Source organism: Palaemon carinicauda, chromosome 32 (assembly GCF_036898095.1).
Source record: "Palaemon carinicauda isolate YSFRI2023 chromosome 32, ASM3689809v2, whole genome shotgun sequence".
Taxonomy (NCBI): Eukaryota; Metazoa; Arthropoda; class Malacostraca; order Decapoda; family Palaemonidae; genus Palaemon; species Palaemon carinicauda.
This window is the reverse complement of record NC_090756.1, coordinates 82,554,293-82,571,792: the sequence shown is the minus strand read 5'-3', so window position 1 is coordinate 82,571,792 and position 17,500 is coordinate 82,554,293. Positions and strand designations below refer to the sequence as shown.

Sequence of the window (17,500 nt, the reverse complement as noted above, 5' to 3'; positions counted from 1 at the left end):
GACTTTTCGTGAAATTCTGCTTCCGGCCGAGACTGTTTAAAACTGCTTCCAAAATGGCTGGATTTCCAGCATGAAATTGCAAGAAACTTGATTGATGAACAACTTTCTTAGTTCCTTCCCTTCCTCGGTCCTGGAACACTTGAGCGGATGCAATTTCTTCTCATTATTTTACTTTCCGATTTTCTCATTAACTTCTTTGAGAAAACTAATAGTCTCATGAACACTGTATTTGTTTGAGTTTTCAAGACTAAAACTTTTAGGAATTTCCTATGATACGTTTGAATAGGTCTTTTATTCTTAATATATGAAAAGCATTTCTTTATTCTATTCCCTATCTTTCTTTTATTTTTTATGAATGACCTGTGTTTAACTGATGAGGGCTTTCCCTTGGCCATACCAAATGATTTTGAATAAAAATACTCCTCGAGTTCAACTTTAATATCTTTCATATCCTTTAACCTTTTCCAGTATAATGGTAAATTTAATAGTTTACTCTCTAAGGTAACTGAAAGAAATTCTACCAAGTCATCAATGGGTACTTAGTGAATACTGATACAACATCGAAACACACAAAGCTTACAGGAACTGTCAATCTGTACATTATTAAATTTGCCAATTAAGTCTACACAGTTTCTTATGATTGCATCTGAGATCGTGCCAAGTAAAGAATTGATGACCTTATTGATGACCTTAACTAAGTATTTAGATATGTTGTATGATGCCAAGTTCACAGAACTGATTATAAGCCTCGCAGGAGCTACGCAGATTGGAAGTTGGCGAATCTCTCCCGGAGCAAAGTGGTTCATTTGAGGATCGGGCGTTGATCTGCCACTAACTCCTGGAACTCCCGAACGTAGGACTGCCTGTATAGATAGAATGTACATTACTCCATGGAGTGAAGTTGTCAGGTGGAATGAGAGAGTAACGCAGTCCTCTCCTTAGAGAATCTAAAAATGGGGATAGTCAGTGCACTTACGACTTTCTCGAGTAAGATTACCCTTTCCCCGAGGCAATAAACTGACACCTGTTGCTTATGCTGATCAGATCTGATAAAAAAAAAGTTTTTGCACTCTCACTAACATTGTCATATATATATATATATATATATATATATATATATATATATATATATATATATATATATATATATATATATATACATATATATATATATATATATATATATATACATGTGTGTGTGCAGGAAAATCAAATCTCAAATTTATGTTATTTTTATTATGAAATCACCTTATCATGATAACATTACATTATATGAGATATGAAACAAATAGTGTATTAAACTGATGAACACAGTTCCAGGTAAGGCCCAATATCAGTGCCATCATTTATCACAAAACAAGAAATACATGTTATTCTATTGTTCCCATTCATCAGGTTAAAGGTCGATCGAGTGAGGCAAGAAAAATCAAATCTTGGTTTAGACTCTTTTTGAACTTTTCTGTAATTCCTTCCAAGTAAAGTAAGGTCACCCTGTGTACAAGAGAAGCCTGGACTTCGTTGTTGAGTCAAAATACCTTTTGTGTGGATCATCATTAGATGGACAACAACAGTTGTTATTAAGGAAAACTACTTTTTAAAGACATTTCCATTTTTCGAAGCATTTTCTTGTAATCAAACAGTGACAAGGGAAAATACTATACCAGGATATAAAGGGCTATTATCTTACAACGGTATTAAATATATTCAAAAGATTTATTTACTTGTTTAAATGTTCTGTCACAAAATATCCTTACACACAGTGTTTGTTTATACACAAGACAGTCAGTCTCATATACCAGTTTCCAGTTACTGCTTAAACAGTTATTCTCATGAAAGTCAAATCAAGAAAGAAGTTTGGTTTTCAGGAAGGAAATTAACAGATTAATAAAGATAAAGAGAGAGAGAGAGAGAGAGAGAGAGAGAGAGAGAGAGAGAGAGAGAGAGAGAGAGAGAGAGAGAGAGAGAGAGAGAGAGAGTTGTAAGTAAGGAATCGTACTTTAATCACTTTATATGAATTTCAGCTTACCATTTATTAGAAAGACCGTTGTTAAATATTGTAATCTAGTTTTCTACGCGATGATTCCAATATCCTCAACCAATTATATTTAAAACTCTAAAAACCAAATGTTTTTTTTCTCTCCTGGCCACTTTGATGACAATCCAGATATTTTTAGTGGATACGAAATATTTGAGGGTCAAATAAGTAAGATCGTTTAAGGTTATCAGAACTTAAAAAGAAATATTAATTGAAGAATAAAGATTATCAAATATAATCTGATGAGAATTGAACTTAGCGTAGAATGAAAATTATCTCATATAAGTCTTTGAAAAGGGAAATTCGAGCTAGATCCATTTTTATGTCTATTATGATTACAAACAAGTTTTGGGTCACTGAAACCAAATACTCCTCTTGATGGATTTCCAATTATATCTAAATAAAATTTCCAGATCTACCTTTTTGGGAATAACAATGATAATGTCATGCTCACGATATAAAATTAGATTGAAATTTCCATATTTTTTTATTATGTATATATATATACATATATATATATATATATATATATATATATATATATATATATACACACACACATATATATATATATATATATATATATATATATATATATATATATATATATATATATATAAAATAGGTGGAATATTATGAAGAGCAAAGAGAAAACTAAGGTGTCATGAGATCCACCGTTCTTCAAATTACCAAATATGTGACAGAAGAATGTTATTTGAGGGATATAACCCATTATAAAAAAAAAAAAGATTTGCATTAAGCAGATTATCTTCTGAGATTGAAGTTTTTCTTAATTCTTATTACAGAGATTGCAATAAGCCCACCATTTTCAGGACATTATATCAAATACGGTTGTAATTTTTATCATAGATGGGTATATTATAGAAAAGGATCCTCATTTTCTTATGTTTGTTTGTTATCAAATTTATATAGCAACGTTTAATATAGCATTTTCAAAAAGTGATAACTCAGCTTAGTAATCCTTAGAGCATTCTTTAATTCAACTGTTTTATTCATTTCTTAATTAAACCCAATGCTCTCTAGAGAAGGATGGACAGAGGAAAAAAAATTTAATTCTTCCTTTAAGACATTTTAAGAATACGGTTATTTATATGGTTCACAAATCTATAGTATTTATGTACCTACAAGGATAAATTCCAAATATATTAATTCATACTATTTTTTTTTTTTTTTTAATTTTACTAAAGGAAATTTATCAATGTTATTCACTATCTTGGCTCTTGACTTTCGCCCTGTATTTTAAAAGTAGAATTTAAGTGGTTCAAATCTTCACAAATCTCGCCATCTTTTATTTCTATCTTTGCTACCAAGATTCACATTATTTTGCACTGTTGAATAGATAAGGGACTTTTTTTCAAATAGATATATTTACAGTAGTTCGTCAATTAGAGAAAATCGCTTACATTTTTCACTTTTACATCATCAGAAAATGCACATCAACAAATTGTAGAAAAACATAGTTCATGGTACAGGGTCCAATTTCCATGTAGTTCTTTTCTTTTACAATAAATCAAAATAATGTTCAAGAAATAATTGATATTGAGGCACACAACTGCATACATTAATATGTACACACGAACACAAACATCATGTATACAAAGAAACATCAGTAGGCCTAACAGTTTACTATAAATAAAAACAAAAGTCTTCATATTTTTTTAAGCCATCAAAAAAATATCAATATTCTTCGAAAGAGGATCAAAGCATTGAAATATTCAGCATTGTTGAGTTCCTTCACTTGTTTTCATTTGTCGATGAATATGAGGATGTGGATATGACTTTTCTCTCTGTCTTGAAAATGACTGATGCTCAAGTAATATCCCACAATGCAGTTAAGTAACAAAGCACCGCTTGACCCAGAAGAAGAAGAAGCGACTATCTGGCTGTGAGGGCGTGGAACCTGAAGACGAAGAAGCCAAGGATCATCAGACACAAGAAGGACTGGCAGTGGACGCTTGTCTTCTCGCATCCTTGCAAGGCTTCCGGGTGCTCGCCTGCTTGGAGGTGGGGGGAGAGAGAAGGAGAGACAAGGTCATCTTAGATATTTGCTCTGTTTCAACAAATCCTGTTAAGATTAGGTTCAATTTGAAAGTTTCATTTAGAGTCTTTCCATCATCAATTAAACAATGAAATACAAAAGATCTCATTTCTCTTTATGTTTTAGGTAATCAATTGTTACATAAAAAGGACATTCATGAAATTGCAGATTAAATATCTGTAGAAAATGAGTATTATTGTTAAATTATCAAAATTATTATTATTAAAACATAATATCAACCATTATGAGAATCAACTTCCTTTCACAATTTATTCTTTAATTCACAGGCATTAAAATACGTACTTTTGGATTTTAAAATGTTAACAAAAACAAAAATATTTCTTGATGATTGGAACAATATATAAATTACATAATTTAAGGTTATATTAAGAAAACAATAATTAATATTAAGGACATAGAACTCATTCGTAAAGAAAGTTATCCAACTAAACAACGTATCTTGCAGATCTAAAACTAAATTAAGCCATAGTTTTCATAGATATCTATATTTTCATGGGAAACATACCAGCGGTAGTCTATTGGAAATGTCCTTGCCTAGCTGTCTTCTGGACCGGGGCTCAAGACCCGCTTAAGCTCGGTAGTTATTTGTAATGTCTGCAACCTCGCCATTCTTATGAGGTAAGTACTGTATAGTGGTTCGAGGGAGTACTATAGGTCTACCTGCTGAGTCATCAGCAACCACTTCCTTACCCTCCCTGCTCCTACATTGGTAGAGATGGGCCTTGGGCGCTGATCATATGTCTACAAGGTCAGTCTCTAGGGCATTGTCACTGTCCCTTACCTCTCCATGCATGACAGACATCAAAGAAACAGATTTCTAATTTTTGCAATGACGTAAAATTACTTAGTTCACTAGTCAAAGATGAACTAAAGCAAATGGAGTTTTTACCTTTGTCCGTCTACTTTAGATCAAAATTGGTATTCTTTCAATATGTATTTTTCTCATTAATGATAACACATTTAAGGTTCTTAGAATGGAACACTCAAAACACTACTAAATAATATTACTTATATTTTGTGTTCTAAAGTTTCATTCCTTGTGGAAAAGATCTCGCTTCTTTATTGCATCCATCAAGAAGGTTTTATTTTGGAGTAGACTTATTTATTTATGTATTTACTTATTTGTCTGTGTGACTGTGGACAGGATTACTTCAAAATTACTCAACAGATTCTGACGAAATTGCCACCACAGATAGACCCGGATTTGCATTTTTCACCGATTTAGAGATTATGTCAAAACAAATTGATGCTTTGGATTTTCACCAAATTTTAACAATGGACAGATATTATGCACAGGGAGAAACCATGAAATTTTGGATGTGGTACGGATGAAGATCACGATTTTGAATCAACATTGCCCTTTTCACCATCTACTGTACAGTCAGCATATGAAAAGTGGGAGGTGATGTCCGTGAACTTTAGTTAGATATTGGTTATATTCATTGGCGGAAGTCTCAAATCTGTGATTGCAATTGTTTTTAATATTGTCATTTCATTTTAGTATTTCACCTTTCTTTGCAAGACTCCAGTTATATCTCATCATCCTTTTATCATCGTGATGTTCATTTCCTCTGCAAAAAATCTCTGAATTTCTTCCTTGATATTGTCTCCTTGTTTCAATATTCACAGGTTTCACTCCTGGAGACCAGAGAAATATTCCTAATAAAACTCTCCTCAATTCAGCATTCTTAGGTTTTTATTCTTTCTCCAAATGATATTCGTAATGCTTTCTGAATATATGTACATTTTTCCTTCCTTGTAATTGCTAATTTCTATAAAAAAAATCTCAAACATATCTTTTTCGGTTTTTTATCTGGTAACGGGTACAACCTTTGCCATCAGGGTAGTTTTTTGTGACTGAAGACTACGATTTGACATCAGTGTAGTACTTTTAGACAAAATATTCAGCTTTGGCATAATTTTAGTCATTGGTAACTGAAGATTAAGCTTTGGCATCAGTATAGTCCTTTGAGACTGAAGATTCAACTCTGACATCAGCCTAGTCCTTTGCTACTGAAAATTAAGCTTTGCCTCAGTGTAGTCCTTTGTGAATGAAAATTCAGCTTTGACATAAGTGTAGTCCTTTGGCACTGAAGATTCAGCTTTGACATCAGTGTAGTCCTTTGAGACTGAAGATCAAGGTTTGGCATCAGTGTAGTCCTTTGAGATTGAATATTGAGCTTTTAACATAATCGGTAGTTCTTTGTAACTGAAGATTAAGCTTTGATTTCTGTGTAGTCCTTTGTGACTGAAGATTCAGCTTTGACATACTTGTAGTCCATTGAGACTGAAGATTATGTTTTGACATCAGTGTAGTTCTTTTGTGACTCAAGACTGAGCTTTGTCATAAGTGTAGTTCTTTAAAACTTTAGATTAAGCTTTGAAATCAGTTTAGTCCTTTGTGCCGGAAGATTGAGCTTTGACATCATTGTAGTCCTTTGTGACTGAATATTATGCTTTGACATGAGTGTAGTCATTTGTGACTGAAGATTAAGTTTTAACATCTGTGTACTACCTTTACAATGGAAGATGTCGAAAAGAATATATAAAAAGGACTCAGTAAGTCTAAGGTACCTAGTTCAGATGATATTAATCCAAGAGAAATCATAGAACTAGAGGAGATAACCTCATACTTTTACAAAATGTTCTGAAAGCCAGACAACGAAAGAAAGGCACCACAAGGACGGACACTAGGCAATGTTCCTCCAATCTACGAGTAGGGACCAAAAGAAGAGCCTCGAAATTACAGACATGCGTGTCTACCTTCAGTAACTTGCCAAATTGTTCAATCCATTATAGTAGAATCAATAGCAGAACATACAGAGACAAACAATCGTGTGATACACAGCCAACATGGTTTTAGACAAAAGAGATCCTGGTAACAACTGACAAATATGCTGGAATTTTTCCACAACGTATTTAGCATACATAACAAAAGCAGGGTAATAGACATCATATACCTAGAATTTCAAAAGGTGTTTGACAAGTCCCTCATAAAAGATAATGGTTAAGATTAGAGCACTATGCATCCTTGATTAGCCAGCTAAATGGATCGAAGACTAGCTGAGAAACAGAAAACAGAGAGTTGTAACAAGCGGAGTACTTCAAGGATCCGTCCTTAGTCCATTACTATTTCTGATTTACATTAACGGCATCAATTTATGATTAATTAGTAGAATAGATAAATTTGCCGATGATACTAATCTAGGCATAAACACTGTGAGTTCAGAAGATGTAGAAGACTTAAGAGAGGAACTAATTAAGTTGGGAGAATAGTCCAGAAAGGGGAAAATGCCTTTCAATTGCGGGAAATGTAAAGTTATGCACATATGGTAATCCACAAATATATTAGTGATTGCTGGATAATGAAATAGAAAGTGTGGACCAGGAGGAAGATTTTGGCATGATTATTAGCAAAGATTTGAAGTTCATCAAATAGAGCATAAAAGTTGAAAAGAAAACAGAAACTAATTGACTATATAAAGACAATTCAAATACAGAAACAAAGACATCGTACTCCAGCTGTACACATTACTAGTAAGACCAATCTAGAATACAAAGTCCAATCTGGGCTCCAAGTATTTAGAAGGATAAAGATAGGCTGGACGCAGTACAAAAAAGGGACACCAAACTAGTTCCAACAATAAGACAATTTTGATATAAACAGAGAATGGAACGTTTGAACTTATTTGATCTACAAACTCGACGAGATCTATAAACTCGACAACTAGAGGGACAGTTAATTAAGACAATCAAAATTCTTAAAAGACTAGCAAATGTAGACTACAACAATTTATTCATGCTTAACATAAACCAGTCCAGAGGTAATGTATACAAACGGAAATAAGAGATACAATACCTTTCAATGTGGTAATTTCTTTATATACAGAATAGCAATTACATGGAACAGATTTCCAACGGATGTAGTGAACAATAATACGGTAAACGAATTCAAGAATAAATTAGAAAAGATCATACAAACTCTAAACATTTAAACTAATTTGCTCTATATACTGTAATATCTATGAGCAAACGGAGTCTCCGAAGATTGACTAAAAACTATTTGAAACCTACAAAATCCTTGTAACTCCTTATAACAAGAAACTATCGAGCTTGAGAGGTTCTCGAACCCCAGCCCAGCATATCACCAGGAAATTCCTGGGCCCTTGGATGGAGATGGGACTTGTAGCTGATTATATGTTGGTTGGCATTTAGGACATTTTGTAAAAAATGTAAAGATCTTCCCTTACTTCCGTCGATTACGAGTCACATTTGAACATTCAAACCATTAAACTATGGATATAATCATTATGTAAACACAATGAAGGATAACAAATAGAAGTATACTTTTAAGGAATATAGAAAAAACGTAAAGAAATTTAGCTATCAAGCTCTCAGCCATTATTCCAGAATGAAAGTGCTAAGAAATATCTTTTTTATCTTATTGTGATCCATGATAGTCAGCTAACTACCTTCGTAAATCAAACCTGGGCTCTCTCATTGGTGAATCAAACTTCCAAACTACATTTCTAATGATTTAATTCGGTAAAAAAAAAAGAATATAAGGATCCGATATAATTTTGATATATATATTTATTTTCTCTTCATCATCCTTCGCAGTGCATTTAATTTCATGGTTCACCATTTCCCTCAATTCCCTTTTTCCCTTCGAAGGAAAATAAGAATAGGAAATGAGGAAATAATGAATCCTTCTCATAGCTGGGTTCTTCCAAAATACATGCAAATTAAATTCTAATCGAATTTCAGCCCTTCCGTCACACGCAGCCTTCGAAATCAATCCGTTTCCAGGGGAATCCTGGATATACTAATTCTATTTCCATACTCCAGAGATATCAGGAATGGTCGAATAACGCGAGGTAAGTGTTTTCATGATTAAAAAAAAAAATTATTTATATTCTTTTTTTTAAGTTGAGCTACAATATGCTCCTGATTGGGGTTGAAATTGGGGACTTCTAAACAGTGGCGTAACTACCGGGGGGACGGGGGGAGCCTTTTTGATTATATAACGAATCTCTCGGATCTGATTTCTTGGACTAACTTTGTCTTGTGTCCCTTGAGATTATTATTATTATTATTATTATTATTATTATTATTATTATTATTATTATTATTATTATTAGGTAAGCTACCCTAATTAGAAAAGCTGGATACTATAAGCCCAAGGACTTCAACAGGGAAAAAATAGCCCAAATGAGCAAAGGGAATAAAGAAATAAATAAACTACATGGGAAGTAATGAACAATTAAAATAACACATTTTATAGATGAAATTTAAAAGATGTATGTCGGCCTGTTCAACATCAAAACATTTGTTGTAAGTTTGAACTTTTGAAGTTCCATTGATTCAACTTCCTGATCAGCAAGATCATTCCACAGTTTACTGAGTTATTTTTCCTAATGGAGCCCTTGGGTTTATAGCATCCTGTGTTTCCAACTAGGGTTGTAGCTTGGCTAATAATAATAATAATAATAATAATAATAATAATAATAATAATAATAACAATAAACGAAAATAACGTAGTTAGTACTCTATTTACTTCGTCCTTTTAATTCTTCAAACGATTCTTTTAGACAAAGTGGAAAAGAATTCCTGGAATTTTTCTTTTCGTTCATAGTTTTTTTTTTCTTCGGATTATCACCAATCACAAATCTCAAATCGAATAATATATTGAACTTTAGTTAAGGAATCCGTTTTCTTTTATGCGGGTTGATGATACGAAGTCAATGTTTTATCTGTCACCTTATTATGGGTCTGTGTTTATGAAGATTCTTCATTCTCAAGAATGATCTATCGATCTGCAAATTAATAAATAATATAATCTTCAGTTTGTCAGCAGGTTACGAACTTGCCTGTATGTTGTCCAACGTCGGTACAGATTACAACAAATAATTTAACTTTTGTTCTTTCTCTTTATTGGAGGTCAGTGCCAAATAAGAGCTTACTTGCTCTTCACCTCAAACATAGCTTTAGTGGAAGTAGTCTATCGTGAACATATTGATGACATCATATAGCATTCATGTAACCTTTTGAAATCTAATGTAGAAAAGAATCAAGAAACAATTGGGATTTTAAGTTATCAAGTAGCGTTTTTCAAGAATTTTAAGGGTGTTATCAGATGCAATAGTCAGCTTTTCTTAAGCTTATAACTACGAGCAAAACCTACTTAATAAATCATACAACTAATCAACATCTTTATGTAACTATCTCACACACAAGAGAGCACAAGAGATAATTTCAGAGTTTCAATTGTTGTGGCTCCCATGAATCTTACCATTCAGAATGTAAACACTGACGGAGGCAGGTTCAGCATTAGCTGGAGCACAAGTGTAGTTCCCCGAATCCCCGATGGTGGCTCTAGTCACGACGAGACGCGACGTCCTGGAGTGCTTGTCAGTGACGACACTGATGCCCCCTCGTGAGCTGTAGTTTATGAGCGTTGTGCCCCGAAACCAGTACATATATTGGGGAGGCTCGGGACTTCCAGTGACTGAGCAGGTGAGATTGATGTTGCTTCCACTCACCATGTGAATCTCTCGAGGGTCGCTGATGTGGGCTGCAGCCTCTACAATAGAAGATGATAATGTTGATGAGGTGTATTTTAAGAGTCTCATTTAAACAAAATGCATAATGTGGTACTTTTCTCTATTAATCAATCTTTGATGTTATCAAATAATCAAGATCAGCAATGTAATACTAGTTATTAAGGCTGTTAATGAAAGTCTTAGTTTGAAAACATAACTTGGAGGCCTGACACAAGTAGGTATGGTGACGAAAATTGTACATATATATATATATATATATATATATATATATATATATATATATATATATATATATATATATATATATATGTATATAGATATATATATATATATATATATATATATATATATATATATATATATAAATATATATATATATATATATATATATATATATATATATATACTGTGTATATATATATATATATATATATATATATATATATATATATATATATATATATATATATATATAAACATGAATAAATTATATATATACAAACATAAATAAATTATATATATATATATGTATATATATATATATATATATATATATATATATTCATATATATATATATATATATATATATATATATATCACGTAAATATCACCCATACTATCATTAATACTGACTTATACCTTTGGGAATATATACCCACTCGAAATTCATTTATGATAAATGCTTCTGGCTCGGCAAGGATTTGAACCTATGACCTAAGCCGAAACAATGCCTGCCGGAACGACATTACCAATCTATCTATCAAGAGAGATATGTTTATTTTCAATTCAGGATTAAGTTATTAGACTTAAAATCAACCCATCTCCACCATGATTGCTAATTGGGGATTTGCAACATGTGATTATTTATGATAAATATTTATCACTAACACTTGTGATTTTAATGAACGTAGATATCAACCACAATGACATTTAATACCGAATTCTATCTTTGGGAATGTATATGTACTAGAAATTTGCTTATAATGAACGTTTCTGGCTAGGCAAGGATTCGAACCTATGACCTGATCCGTAACAATTCCTGGAGGGATGCCTTTACCAATCAAGCTCCCAAAAGAGATATGAGTTCATTTCAAGTCCACTGTACATATGCCTGTGGAATTCAAGAATCTGTTCTTATTATAATTATTATTATTATTATTATTATTATTATTATTACTTGCTAAGCTACAGCCCTAGTTGGAAAAGCAGGATGCTATAAGCCCAGGGGCTCCAACAGGGAAAATAGTCCGGTGAGGAATGGACAAAATTAAAATTAAATATTTTAAGAAGAGTAACGACATTAAAATAAATATCTCCTATGTAAATTATAAAAACTTTAACAAAACTAGAGGATGAAAAATAAGATAGGAGAGTGTGCTCGAGTGTACCCTCAAGCTAGAGAACTCTAACCCAAGACAATGGAAGACCACGGTACAGAGGTTATGGCACTACCCAAGACTAAAGTACAATGGTTTGATTTTGGAGTGCCCTTCTCTTAGAAGAGCTGCTTACTATAGCTAAAGAGTCTCTTCTACCCTTACCAAGAGGAAAATGGCCACTGAACAATTACAGTGCGGTAGTTAACTCCTTGAGTGAAGAAGAATTGTTTAGTAATCTGTGTTGTTAGGTGTATGAGGACAGAGGAAAATATGTAAAGAATAGGCCAAACTATTCAGTATGTGTTGGGAAAGGGAAAATGAACCATAACCAGAGAGAAGGATCCAATGTAGTACTGTCTGGTCAGTCAAAAGACCCCATAACTCTCTAGCGGTAGTATCTTAGACTTGAAATCATCCAATCTTCCCCATGATAGCTGATTAGTGAGTTTACAACACGGGGTTATTTATGATCAATATGTATCATTAACACTCGTGATTTTATTCAATACATTCCTAAAGGTATAATTCGTTATTAGATACCATTTTGGTTGATATTTACATTGATTAAAATCACCAGTCACTAAGTGATCAGTCTTTTCCTCTTTTAATCCTTCATAAAGAATAAGACATCAACCCTCTTTCTTTTCTTTTTTTAATGGTATTTCTGAAGTCATTCAGATAAGCAACAGAAGATATCGTCTTAAAAGTGCAAGAATACTCATCTATATGTGATGCATATGCCTTACTTCTACCGTTTCTCTCCCTGTGGGAGAGACAGCGTAGTGCCAAGAACACTCCACATACAGAATAAGTGCCAAAACGTTTTGGCCCATTTGAGAGGGGAGTTGTTACATAACTGAACGTTCTCATCACCAATTACGGGTGTCAGTACATGTGTTCATATACCGGCTACCTGTGCTCTATTCATTACCAGAACGAACTCAACTATTGACGTTTGGAATGTAGAGCTCTGCTTTCTTTCTCCTTTCTGGACAAACTCTCTTTCAGGAGAGAGAGGGAAGCAGTGCGGGAAAAAGGTTATACCTACAGGAACAATTATCGGCACATGGCGCTTTGGCACCCTGGTTTAACCTTCTTCCAAATGTAGTACCCTAACTGAGGTTCGCAACCTCACTAATAAAAAGATACAAGGTTTAAGATGTCAAATCAACATAGCTACATGTCACCTATGACCTCCCTCCATGTACACCAGTTTGGTACATACTAGGAGGCGCGATACATACCAATATAATACCAAACTCTTAGTGTTACTTAATAAAGGTGTTCATTTAATAGACAAGAGCTCTCAGACCATCAATTGGTATAAAGGAAGCAGCAATCTTTTCCCTCCTTCTGACAGTTCATAAGAGACAACGCGATCAGGATTGTTGTGAATGCTCTAACAATAATTGAAATACCGCATCCTCTACTCATTATCACTGGCAAGATTCCTCATCACCATCAAGCTTTCACTAAAAGGATATATGTGCCGCTCTGCATTACGCTCTTTCATTTACCCTTCAGGAACTTGAACAACAAGTGCTTCTCCAGCGTCTGAGGGCTCAGGAGCTAAGAGCACCTCTGCCTCTGAGGAATCAGAACTTCAAAGTGTTGCCCTTCCTCAACAGAGTTTCTCTGTGATTCCATTCTCAGTCTACTACAAGACACTGAAAGTATTATCCTGAGCTGCAGTTCCTTTGGACATGACACCAGCTGATCTGAAATGAAGAAGAAACCACCTATGAAGATTGATCGTTCAGTGTCTTACGAAAATTTGTCTGACCTCACTCCACGTACTCATGAGAAGGCTGGTGCTTTAAACCAACCACCCTCCAACTTTAAATAGGAAGTTATGTTGGTACTGAGTACAGTATTCCAATGAGTACACATACCGTCAGTCAGTGTGAAAGCCAATCCCCTTGCCCTCCACTTTCTTCAGAGAGCTTCAGAGAGGCATCATCACCTAGAAGGACAAATTCCCTGTGACCTCCTCTCCAGGGTGAGAATAGGTGTTAAAGTTTCATGAGATATTGACCTGTTCTTCTACATAGTTTTGTAGGAGACAGAGCATTGTACCAAAATCAAACCATCCACAGGAAGATGTTTCGGTGCTGGTTAAAGGAGCTTGAGTTTCATGAAAGACCAAGCACAAGCACTTCCAATCAAGAGACTAGTAGCTACCATCATTTGTGTCCTGTATCTTCATTACTGCCAAGACTTCAAAGAACATCATGAAAATCTCTGGTTTTTACTGACATCATTTTCACTTGGGAATATAGTCCTGGTACATTCTGACACCAGAAAAGAGACAAAGAGTTTCAGATCAGGAAGTTTCCTTCCTAGAGAATATGTTTTAGTATGTGGTATTCGAGTGCACACGTCTGCCTTCACTGCTCAGTTTTATATGGAACCGAACATGGATAGTCTCTATTTTAATCCTTTTTCCTTATGAGAAAATGCCATAGATGACAACTTAGAACTGGCCTTCCATATTGCCACTGGTCTCTACACACTATGTATCTACTTCAGCGGTCCCAGCAGGAGCGGTCACTATAGAAACGATCTTCTACACACTGGTCGTACAACACGTAATGGGACACCTCGTGGTTGGCTCTCTCGTGTGTGTTCCTCAGTTACATTCGGGTACCAGAGCTTCTGGCATCTGCTTCATTTCAGCTTTCCCAGTCCAGGATACAGTTGAAAGAACCTATGATCATTCACATTGATGACATTGACTACCAGATCTTCCCTTCATGAATTCTAAGATTTCCTTTCCTGTTTCATCTTCAAGGGAACAGTTTGATTGTATTCTCTCTCCACAAGTCAGATTTCCTCATTCTTGTGCTCCACAATTGTCATTTCAAACAAATTGAAGCTTGCGCTGTTATCAAAATTACGAGATCAGGAACCATCCAACAATAAGCCATGATATTGGGATCTACGCAATTGGAACCAAATGATCAAGAAACCACACGATCGAGAACTGATGATTAAAAAACAAACAATCAGAATCCACACATGAGCAAACCACACGATCAGGAACCATATGATCGCAAATCACGTGATTGCAAACCACAAGATTAGAAATCCCACGATCAAAAGATAGACCATCGGAGCGTATGCTCATTCTTCAGTTGATTGAGACTTCCACATCTCTAGAGAGCTATCTAGATGGGAAGGTCTTCCAATTGAAGCCTTTGGACTGGTCAATCACCCTGAATGTTCTCTTGGGCGTTCACTCTCGTGTCAGCTTGCCCCCATGCCAACTTAATCTGTCTCCTTTGATACATGAACATCTGGCTGACCCATTCTTCCTCTCAGAGAAAACTGCCTTTCCACTGAAAATGGCTCCTTACTTCTAACAACAACCTGGGGATTCTGGGAAATTGGGCAAAGTAACGTCTCTTACCCGGACAGGGGATTAAGTTTCTAGGGGTCATGATAGACTCAAAAGTAGCAAATCAGACGACCTCATCAGCGGACTCAGAAAGGTAGCGCAACATTTTCTCTCTCAACAAAACTACCAACACAACATTAAAGAATCTTCAGGATATCAGTTGGTTACCGAGCCTTAAGAGCATATAGGAGGAGGTTTATCCTTCTCCAAACAAATCGAACAATATATCTAGAAGGAAAGCCACATAAGATGAAACAGAGGCCGAAACAAAATTGGAAGACTATTGCCTATAATGTCTGAGGGTGACATAATTCTTGATTACGATTGGTAAGAAAACCATATCAAGCAATTTCGTCTAATTGGTAGAGTCCTTTAGAGACTACGGATATATAAAAAAAAGGAAGAATGTCCATAAATATGCTAAAACTACGACGTCAGAGGAGTTACGAACGTTGCCTAAGAATATTATTTAATCAGACCTACCAGGATTGCTTGATGGGCTCCTATGTTACAGAAAAGGCGAAATAATAAAATGCGTAATGAATAATGGAATGAATGAAAAGCGCAACATTTCGTATTTCATTGAATCTTAAATTTTCATCTTTATTCATTACTCTCTTACTACTGAACTGTTATGATTTGTATAAAGACACGTAATAACTTCATTTAACATTACGGGTGAGGAAGTCAATACAAGACCAATTTAAGACTATTTCTCTTAAGGATTTATCCTTCCAAAGATATATTATGTATTGTTAATTCAATTCACATCTAAGTTAATTACATTTTAACTGTAATCATTATTATGAAATACTATTTACTTTTTATGGAGACATCACTACTTAATCCTTTGAAAATATTAATGAATGCTAAGAATGTTTTCCTTCACCGGTAAGATTCTATTTATGAATTTCATTATAACCTTAACCAATTAAGTAAAAACTTAATAATACAAATAGCATCAATGAAATCCGTTATTCAGTTTAGAATCCAATATTTTTGTGGTAAAATGCAATGAAAGTTTTACATGGAAATTCTTCGAATTTGGTGACAATGCATTTCCTCTGATGAGAAACAATTTGGAAAAGGAAACTCGGATGGAATAACGTGATCCCGGCATGATTTGGTCAGTTAACATCAGGTGCTCGTTTCCATGCTGTAACTTGCTGTTCCAGCGTTAAGTCAGAATTTGATTAGAAAATCATGCATTCCGAGCTCTCTCTCTCTCTCTCTCTCTCTCTCTCTCTCTCTCTCTCTCTCTCTCTCTCTCTCTCTCTCTCTCTCTCTCCAGATAAAAATATAGTTCAAATGTTTTCAGTTTCACATTTAAGGTTAAACAAAGGAAGCGAAGAATTATAAGTTCTTTCAGACATTTCTTTCACTACAAATGGTGAAATGCAAGACATAATAACATTAATTCATTATATTTCAATTTTTTTAAAAGAATAAATAGATCATATCGCCTATATGGTTCTGATAAATTGGTAAATAATCTATTCAGTCTTCAGTCAGTGAGGGACAATCTTACAAATGTAAATATGTAAGATGACTGTATTTATTTTGCATGATGTGGATATGTGTTGAGAACGACTGTTACAGTATGGGGAGGGCTTGAGGGGGAGAGGATCGAGAGGGAGGCAGAGAATTAGATGGCGGGGTAAGGTGAAAGATGATCTGGAGAGAAGAGGTTTGGTGGAAGAGGATCCCTTTGATAGAAGGCATTGGAGAGGGAACACCAGGCAACCGACCCCTTAATGTTGGGATAACGCTGGGAGAGAAGATGACTCATTTTGGAAGCATCACTTACAATGCAAATACCTCGAAGTTTTAAAACTTTAGATGTGAAGGAGAATCCAGGAAATTAAATAGATTAAAACTGGACAAAGTACTTACCACTTATCATTCAATTAGCACAAAAATACTATTCAGAACAATACGGATATGATGGAGTTTTGCATAGCAATATTAGATTACTCCATCTACTCATGAATTCAAATTGAGGCACTTGCTTGTAAAGTATGATGGCCACTAAACACACACACACA

At 34.4% G+C, this 17,500-nt stretch overlaps 1 protein-coding gene across 2 annotated transcripts in view; it reads right to left on the bottom strand.

Annotated features, from left to right (window-relative positions):
- Window positions 1–2,665: 2,665 nt before the first annotated feature.
- The window catches only part of LOC137625797 (protein amalgam-like), a 78,727-nt gene continuing 63,892 nt past the window's right edge, over window positions 2,666–17,500 (bottom strand). The window contains exons 4-5 of one of the 2 annotated variants that reach the window (XM_068356684.1): window positions 10,408–10,698; window positions 2,666–4,053 (exon numbers count right to left, since the gene is read on the bottom strand). In XM_068356684.1, the coding sequence (XP_068212785.1) occupies window positions 3,932–4,053; window positions 10,408–10,698 (413 nt within the window). In that variant the 3' untranslated portion in view covers window positions 2,666–3,931. The remainder of the gene's footprint in view (window positions 4,054–10,407; window positions 10,699–17,500) is intronic. The other variant, XM_068356685.1, reaches the window with a different exon arrangement.